Source organism: Buceros rhinoceros, unplaced genomic scaffold (genome assembly GCF_000710305.1).
Source record: "Buceros rhinoceros silvestris isolate BGI_N320 unplaced genomic scaffold, ASM71030v1 scaffold41837, whole genome shotgun sequence".
Classification (NCBI taxonomy): Eukaryota; Metazoa; Chordata; class Aves; order Bucerotiformes; family Bucerotidae; genus Buceros; species Buceros rhinoceros.
The window spans coordinates 5,424-14,620 of record NW_010422342.1 but is presented as its reverse complement, the minus strand read 5'-3'; the positions used below and the strand labels follow the sequence as shown (position 1 = coordinate 14,620).

Below are 9,197 nucleotides of genomic sequence, written 5' to 3'. Positions count from 1 at the left end.
TTTCCCTGGTCCAGCTCTGTATGTGTTCCAGTGGGTGAACAGTCAGAAAGGTGGCAACTAGCAGCTTCAAGCTCCTCTTTCAAGATGTACTTAAATACAAAGAAGTTTCAGCCTGATGCAGTTTTTCTGAATACAACATCATCTAACAAACATCAGTTAGAAACTGGTCCATACAGTTTCACATATTTAATCAAAAGGAATGACAGTAGCCCAGAGACAGCAAAAAACAACAAAAAGAGAGCTAGGACATTAAATCTCCAAAGTATTTGTAAAGCTTAAAGTCGATGACTGAGTACTTGTCTGAATGCTGCATATTATGTACAAGGATCCATGAAAATCCTGTTTCATCTGTTCTAATGTTTTACTTTTCTTCCAGCACAGGGATCCCACACTCCCCAGCTGTGCTTCCTCAGATCTGTACAACACTGATTTCGACTATCCCAAACTTCCAACTGTTCCAGCTGTCACAGAAAGTAACTGGGGCCAGCTGAATGTCAGGATGCAAGTAGTTACTATTATACTACTGCTGCTTCTTTGTAAAGCATCTGACTGTAGGAAGACAAGGAATAGGAGTCTGAGAAACAATGAAAGGGAAAACACCTTGAGGAAAATGTCTAGCACGGTTAGGCGCAATGCCCGAGGCCTACCATGTGAAATATACACTTATCTTCATGAGAAATACCTAGATTGTCAGGAAAGAAAATTGATTTTTGCAGCACCTGATTGGCCAGAGGACTTAAAACACATGCTGCTAGCAAGAAACAGGATTCGTACATTGAAGAACAATATGTTTTCCAAGTACAAAGTACTGAAAAGTCTGGATTTACAGCAGAATGATATATCAAAAATTGAGAGCGAGGCTTTTTTTGGTTTGAATAAACTTACCACGCTCTTGCTTCAGCATAACCAAATCAAGAGTTTATCTGAAGAGGTTTTTATTTATACACCCAATCTAAACTACCTACGTCTATACGATAATCCCTGGCACTGCAACTGTGAACTAGAAACTCTTGTTACGATGCTACAGGTTCCAGCAAACAGGAATTTGGGAAATTATGCCAGGTGTGCGCACCCGATAGAACTGAAAAATCAAAAGCTAAAGCAGATAAAAGCTGAAGAGCTATGTAGTGAAGAGGACAGACAGTACCCCCAAAACATAAAACAGGAGAAGCCTGAAGCTGTTAAACCAGAATTTGATTCCTCTTTGTGCCACATGTATGTGTTTCCTGTACCAACTCTGAACTGCAAAAGAAAAGGTTTGTATCTGCCCTTATAATTCAGTTAATGATCTTAATATTCTTGCTCCCTTGCTACATTTATTACACATTATTTACATCAAATTAATATCGCACTTGTACTCGCTTCAACTAGTAGTGCTTATTGTTTTTCTTTTGTAACCGCTAGCAACACGTAGCAATTCTTTCTGCATTTAACCCCTCCTCTGTAGCCCCAACTCCACAGATATTCTTTAGTGCACTAGTGTAACATATCCAACAAAAATCAATAGGAGTAAATAGTTAGGTTACTGAAGGACCAGCACCTCCCTGGGCTGACCTTACAACTACAGAGATACTAATCAGTCAAATCACAGCTGTGCCGAAGTTGTTGTACTAATAGGGAAAAGCGCAGAGTGTCTTTTCTTCTTCCCAGTGCACAAACACAAAGATAGCAACTTTGACAGAAGCAAGCTGCTGAGCTGTGGAGCAGTCCTGGAGCAGCCCGCTGTGCTCACAAGGCCCTAAGGAACCTGACTGCAAAGGATCCGTTGCACCCTCACGTTTTATGTGCAGGATTTCCTCAACTAAGGAAAACAATTGCATGCTTTTGTTTGTAAAGAAAAACTTCCTCTGTGTTCTTCCTCCCAGCACCCAGCAAACATTTCAAAGTTGAAGGGCCTTCAAGAAATGTTTTTCAGACGCTTGGATCCATTCCATTCCTAAATCCTTCTCAGGCTCCCAAAAGCCACAGTTGAGCCTTAAGGGTAAACCAGCGGGGGCATATATCCACACAAAAGTGCTCATTTATTCGTGCTTTATATTTCCCATATTTCGTCCCATGATGAAACAAAGCAAACAACAAAACAGTTCAGAAGGGAAGTCGTTCTTTAACATTACAAATCTGAAATTAAAAGCATTACTAGAAGTAGCCAAAATTGGGAGGATTTTTTCCCAACTTTTGTGAAGCATAGCCTACAACACCAGATCATTGCAGTATGTTTTGCCCACTTGCATCCTGCAATGTATTTGCTAAACTTCTATTTGCTTAACAGTGACTTAAATTTGTGTAACAATTCTTGGACCTTAATGCCAGAGACACACTCAGAAGTCAGTATAAGGAGGCAATACCTAAATTTAAAGAATTAACGATTTCAGTATTTGATCACCTGGTTTATCTACTACATATGTCATAAAAACAGTCCACATTTTTGCTTTTTTCCACCTTGCTAAATTCCTTTATTCTTCCTACGGCTCACTTTTCTCTTTGTTTTACCTCGTGGCTACTACATCTTTCTTATTAATGATTTACGCTGTTTTACTGGCTAACATTTATTAATTTCTTAATATTCACCTACCTTTTCTTGTAGATAAGATCTTAATTATCCTTCATAGGATCTTAATTATATCATTATTACTCTGTCTCCAGTAAATTGTGCTACTGAACAAACCCCAGGTGCATATTCTAATCTCAAGATGAGAAAAGTCTGACTTTCCAGCCCTCCCCATTTAGTGCTATCACTGAGATGAGCTGAATACAGGAATATACTCCAAAACTTTTGGCAAGAAGAATGTTACTTTTTTCCTAAGTTCACAGAAACATTCAATGTGGTCTGCTCTTTATGGGAGTTTCACAGGCTTTTACGGTATTTTAAAGCAATGGTTTACTGTCTTCAGCACTAATAATGGAGGAATAAAGTAACTCCAGCCTCCACATGAGTGTACTAGAGCGTACAGGGACACCTTCCTTCAGGTGAAGAACCAAGTATACCAGCCCAGGACCTCCTGAACATCTAGCATGGACACATTGAGTATGTCCAATATTTTTTAGGAAGTATCAGATCTACTGTGCATATGCTTGACAGCTGGATGCAGATATCTCATGGATATTTGGGATTTCTGAACATATGGTAATCTTTGATGAAGGCATTGTATTTATTGTCTTTGTATATGATTACTGTGCAGCAGATGCTCAATTTCTTTGGAATTTTTATCGGAAACACAGTATAATGCACCCAAAATCCTGGGAAAACACAAAAATTTCTCTAAATCCCCATGGACAGGATTTCAGAGTAGGAAAAAAGATGCAGCAGCTGCAAAAACAATATGATGACATGAAAAGCCTCAATCCATTACTCTTTACAGTGGAGCAGAGGGAGTGACAAGGAGTATACCAGTACATCAGTACTATGCATCTCTAAGGAGATATGACAACAGGTCAGCAGCTTTTAGTTAATGTCAGAAAGTAATGTAATGAAAGAAATGTCTAACCATGTATATATTCTCCTTTTTGAAGAACTTCTTATTTATACCTCATCAGAACAGTGATCAGCCAGATCCTTCAGTACTTCAGAATTAAAATATCCTATGTCCTTGATTCTACAAATTCCTTGATTCTTCTTGTCCTTGATTCTTCTTTCTACAAAAAAAGAAAAAAAAATAGTGGATGTAAAAGTAATTTTTTTTTCTTTTCTGCAAAAGAATTTGTATTTGCAACAGCAGTTGAAAAAAATCTGCTTTCTATTACTGCCAAACTGTCCAAGTCTCTATATTCAAGCATTATTTCCATTCATTTGGTGATAAATAGGTCTTGAAACTTTGACATCTGCACAAGCAGGAAGCACTCCAACCAGAGGAGGCTGGAGTAGTTACAATATTTATATATTTATAATACCACAGCTCTGCTCAAAATCAGATATGAGCCAGGAAGACTCTGATTTGTTGCTTTAGTCTCAAGAGTATCATCTGGTGCATCAGACATCTTCAGAACTTCAGAAGTACACTGATAACACAAATTCCAGCCCAGATCTGGAAACAACTTGCCTTCATTGAAAGATGGTCGAATAAATAAGAGACACCACTCATTTTCCTGCAGTAATGTTCCAGGACTAGAACGCTCATTGAGTAAATATAAATCTGACAATTAAGTTGATTAACATTATCTGGAGGATTCAAACCACAGTTTACCCTTCTCCAGAACGTGCCCTTACTGCTGGACTAGAAGCTGTTCTTTCTGTAACTCTTCTGCAAGGAACCCTGTAACGATACACACACAGATGACTGAGAGGTGCCTGGCTACTTTGGTAAGGCCAAGGACACAGGCAGGATAGAGAAGTAGATAGACAGAATGCCACTAGGCTGCCTGCACATATAATAACTGTAAGTATCATAACAAATATAAAATCTTAAATATTACTAAACCACTACGTAACTGTAACTAGAGAACTGTAACTATATGACTATAAATACAACTCTATATAAAAACAGCTAGCATTTTTATTGCTGATAAAAATTTTTTCGGTAACATGAAACAAAGAATGCAAGACAGGACAGTTTGATTATGGAACAACTTTTATATAGCTACTTCGTTTCTTTTCTTAAAATGATCAGGCCCTTGACACATGCCTTTTATTAGCATAGCATCTTTGCTACCTAGCCTATTCCTATGTGAATGAACAGTAGAGTTCTATTAAAATAAAAATATACAACACAGAAAGAGGCTTTACTATAAGCACTAATGAAGACAGCAATTTTCACATGAAGTGTAAAGATACGAGTGAACAAAGCAATGAAATTCAGAAGATGAAAAATGCTGACACTAGTACTGGGGATGAAACGGAAAGAAAACAAGAAACAATGCTAGACTGACTGTGTGGTATGAAGCTGTGATAACTAAGCAGTAAGAATAATCCGAACCTGACACAAGTTATGTCTTTTTCATTTTTTAAGATTTAAAGAAAGTTCCAGGTAACATTCCTCCAGATGTAGTTAAACTTGATTTGTCCAACAACAAAATTAGACAACTACGAGCCAAAGAGTTTGAAGATGTCAGTGAACTGAAGATACTAAACCTGAACAGTAATGGAATAGCTTACATTGATCCTGGTAAGAATTATTCTCAATATTCATTGAAAAGGTTTTTTTGTTTTATTAATCAAAAACTTTGACAATGCTTCTATCAGATATAAATGGGGCGGGGGGTGTAATATTTAAAAATCTAAATGCTGATGCAGATTTTACCTCTTGTACCACTCAATTCTTAAAGTAAAGGTTTGCCGAAATGTCTTCATCACGGAAGCCAATGAAGAGAGACTGATTTCAGTTGCCCTTTCTTAATAATAAACCAACCAAGAGAAAAAATTTAATTCTGCAGTCTGAAGGCTATTCATTTCCTAAAATGCTAAATAGTTGAATGATTTTTAAAATTTCTTTGTCAAATCCAAATCTAATAAAACTTGCCATATAATGAGGCTGCTTTTAAATTTTATTGGACATTAAAGTAACAGACAAAACAAAAGGATTTAAAAATCTTTTGGGTTAAAATTCACTACTTATAATTGCTTTTAAGTTATATATTATTAGCACTCAAGTGGCCTTGTTGGAATTTGGCTATCACCTATGTGTATACGGTTTTTAATCATGAAAGCAGACACAAGGAGAGAGACATTGAAAGGATGAACCACAAAAAGCTTTCTCTAGCAGCATTTTGCAAGTTAAACAGCAGTAGAACATGCTAATATCAGTAAAATAGTACTAATGAGGTTTAACATTACATGTAGCCAATTTATTTAAATTAAGACTTCTGCCATTAAACGAAACAGTATACTTGCAAAAAGTATGAACTGCTCTCTGAAATGTGACTCAGAAGCACTACTGCAAAGCTGCACATTTATTATCTTCCATATCTTGAAATATTAATGTAAAGGTTTCCCACCCACCCACAAATACATACATACATACCTACAAAAACTACATTGTCTAATGCATAATCGATGTCCATATTTCTACTTCTGGATCACAGCAATAACAGGAGACTTCTAGGAGCAAATCAAGCCTTAATTCACTTCACTGTCCCTATTCTACACTCCTGCATTCTCATTCAGCGTTTTATAACTTTACCAGCACCACAACTCCCCTAATGTCTATATATTTATACCACTATGCCACTTCTCAAGGCACAAGCCGTATTCTGAAGCTCAGAGTTTGAAAAGTCTTTTTTGTAGCATTTCGAAAAAAAAATTTGAATAAATGTATAATTATGAAAATGTTTTTAATGTTGCAGAGATGAATGTTTTTTTCTAACTTATCTTTGTAAGGTACCAATAATTGTTTTTCTGTTGACTAGCTGCTTTCTCAGGCCTCATTAACTTAGAGGAGCTGGACCTATCAAACAACAGCTTGCAGAATTTCGAATATGGAGTACTGGAAGATCTTTACTTTCTGAAAATACTGTGGCTGAGAGAGAATCCTTGGAGATGTGATTATAATATTCATTATCTTTTCTACTGGTTGAGACATCACTACAATGTTCACTACAATGGCCTAGAATGTAAAATGCCTGAGGAATATAAAGGATGGTCTGTCGGAAAATATGTTCGAAGTTATTATGAGGAGTGCCCAAAAGACAAGCTGCCCATTTATCCAGAAACTTTTGATCTGGACAAAGATGATGAGGAATGGGAACGACACAAAGAACAAACAGTTCAAACAGTAAAAAAGCATGGTGTAATTGTCACTGTGATAGGCTAATAAGAGAATCCTTTTTTTTTTTTTTAGTACATTCAAATATTTGATACTCTGACAAAGAAGAACATGCTGTTTACATTTTTTGTTATTTTTACTGATTATTTGTAGGACTATCTGCCGACAAAGATTTCTTTTCATTGCAGTTAATAATTACGGAATGGCATTAGTTAAACAGCATTCTTCATCAAGTAACTGTTTCTGAAAATTTTTTCTGGACATTCTCGTGAAATACTTTGGCAAATATTTGAAACTATATGGTAGAAATCGATAGACACAAATGTACATAACGTGGTGGGGAGGAGTTGACTTTTGTATGAACACAGCTTATCTGTCGACATGGAACTTGCTGAGGGTTGTGACCAAGACACATTTTTCTTGAATGTATTGACAATTTTTTGTATCTATCAGTTTCCTGAAATACTCCCAGACTCTAAGATTTTTGTATCAGCTTCTTGTTGTTTTATTGTATATGAAAAATCAAACTGAAAACTAACCTTAAATACAGTTCTAGAAAAAGAGGAATGTAGTTATTACACCAATTAGGATTCAAACCCAGAAGCTGGGTTCTACTTGCTGACTTATCTGGGTTCCTGCTCTGTCTTGAGTGCATAACTCAGCGTTTGCCTCTTCCGTATCTGAGCTGCCTGAAACCATGAGTAGCCAAGACATGAGCAGCCAAGACCCAGCTCCACATGTTCATATTTCCTTTGTTTGGTTTTAGCAGCAGGCAGAGCTGAAGTCTTTCTAAGAAGCATTTTAGGTTGTTGTGTCAACACAAATTACGTGACATCACTTCTGGGTGAAGAGGACCACATGAAGGGTGCTGTGGTCTGTATCCAACACACCAGTGCCCATCCAGACTGAAGGTAAGCATGCTTTTGAGAGCTCGCTGTACGTGTGGGACATTCTCAAAGACCGCCCTTCCCCCAGCTCATTTGGAAAATGCACATTACAGCCCCTCCTTACTCCACAACTGTCTATTGTGAATCTACTTGCATTAAAAACTGTGATTGTTCTAATATTAAGGTAACAGAGCCATACAAATGCTCAGGCAAATCAGACAATATCTCTAAAGAGAATTCCTCACTACATAATATACTGGATAAAAGTTCTTTCACAAAAAAGCTGGGTTTACTGCAGGACTATTCTTTTACATAATAGTTCTGGGTTTTTTTTTAATTTCTGCATCGTTGAACTAGCTGAACTACTGTCTCTTAAAGACAGGGACTATAAACCCTTTTTTCACATGGAAACAATAAGTAACTCCTCAAGCTCACATGGCGGACAAGTAGGAGATACTGGGTTAAATTTTCAGTATTCCCAGCTCAAGCCCTAGATCTGCTTTTAGATCAGAAAGTGCAGGACAGAGATTCTATCTAGGTCCAAAACTTTAAATAGCTGCTGGCTATCATGGAAGAAGTTCTAGAACACTCCAGGGAGAAAATTTGCTCCTTTAAAGGTCTGCACACAATTACAGTATTTCTCTTGTGCTTTAGCCACAAGCCCAAAAGGTCACGTATTTTGTTTTAGAAGTGCAGTACAAAGCATTCAGCACTTCTACGGTATCATGAAATAAAAGAACAACATAAAGGAAAATTTCAGAAATTATTAAAGATTGTAGGAATGTCAAAGAAACCTTAAGCAAACACATCTCATTATTTACTGCATTCCTTTGTGTCTTCCATTATTCACATTATGAATATATGTAATGGTGATTTACTGATAAACTGGATAATTTAGCGATCTATCCTGCAACAACTTTTAAAAACTTTATAGCAAATACAACAGTATCTGACTCATCTCTGCTCCTGGGACTATCTTAAGCATGATCTTATTTACTAAAGGTTAATCCTGATGAAATGGAATACAGATGAAAATCCCATTTGGCCAGTAATATTCACTAAACGGGGCATTTTCTAGAAACTTAAAAGTGCTGAAGGAAAAAAAAAATCTGTCAGAAGTAGTAGCCAGCATTAAGTGAAGTACTCCTCCTCTCAAATTCTGGAGGATTATTTCAGAACAGAATGGAACTACTGGGAATTATTGAAAACGACAGACAATGGAACCACAGCAGAACATCTGGTTTTGGCAGCAGAGCCAATGAAGAAAAGCTGAGTAGGAAAAAAAGAATTTATAAATCAAGTAAGGTTAATTTCTGCAAAGAATCGGTGTTAAAAAAAAACCACAAAAAACCTAGCTTGAGGTAGGCTGAAGTCTGAGTAGAAAAGGCAATCCAGGAAAGGAATATAGGGTAAAAACTGGGTGAGAGGTCTCCGATCTCCCTGGTCAGCAAAATGTTACCAGTAGGAAAAGCAGCATAGTAAGACCGAGGGCCGCAAGTAGTGTCCTAGTTGTTGTGAACAGCAAGTCCAAAGGCCCTGGGGATTCATAAACAGATCATGAAATGTCCTTCTTAGGTCCAAGGCTAAAACCTGGAGATTTCAGTGATAAATAGGA

General features: G+C 37.0%; 1 protein-coding gene across 1 annotated transcript; it reads left to right on the top strand.

The window, feature by feature from the left end:
• The first annotated feature begins 277 nt into the window (after positions 1–277).
• LRRC17 (leucine rich repeat containing 17) lies at positions 278–6,915 on the top strand. Its single transcript, XM_010139998.1, has 3 exons — positions 278–1,256; positions 4,944–5,099; positions 6,340–6,915. Exons 1-3 carry the CDS (start codon positions 500–502, stop codon positions 6,741–6,743), a joined length of 1,317 nt encoding a protein of 438 aa, XP_010138300.1. The 5' UTR covers positions 278–499; the 3' UTR covers positions 6,744–6,915.
• The last annotated feature ends 2,282 nt before the right edge of the window (positions 6,916–9,197 follow it).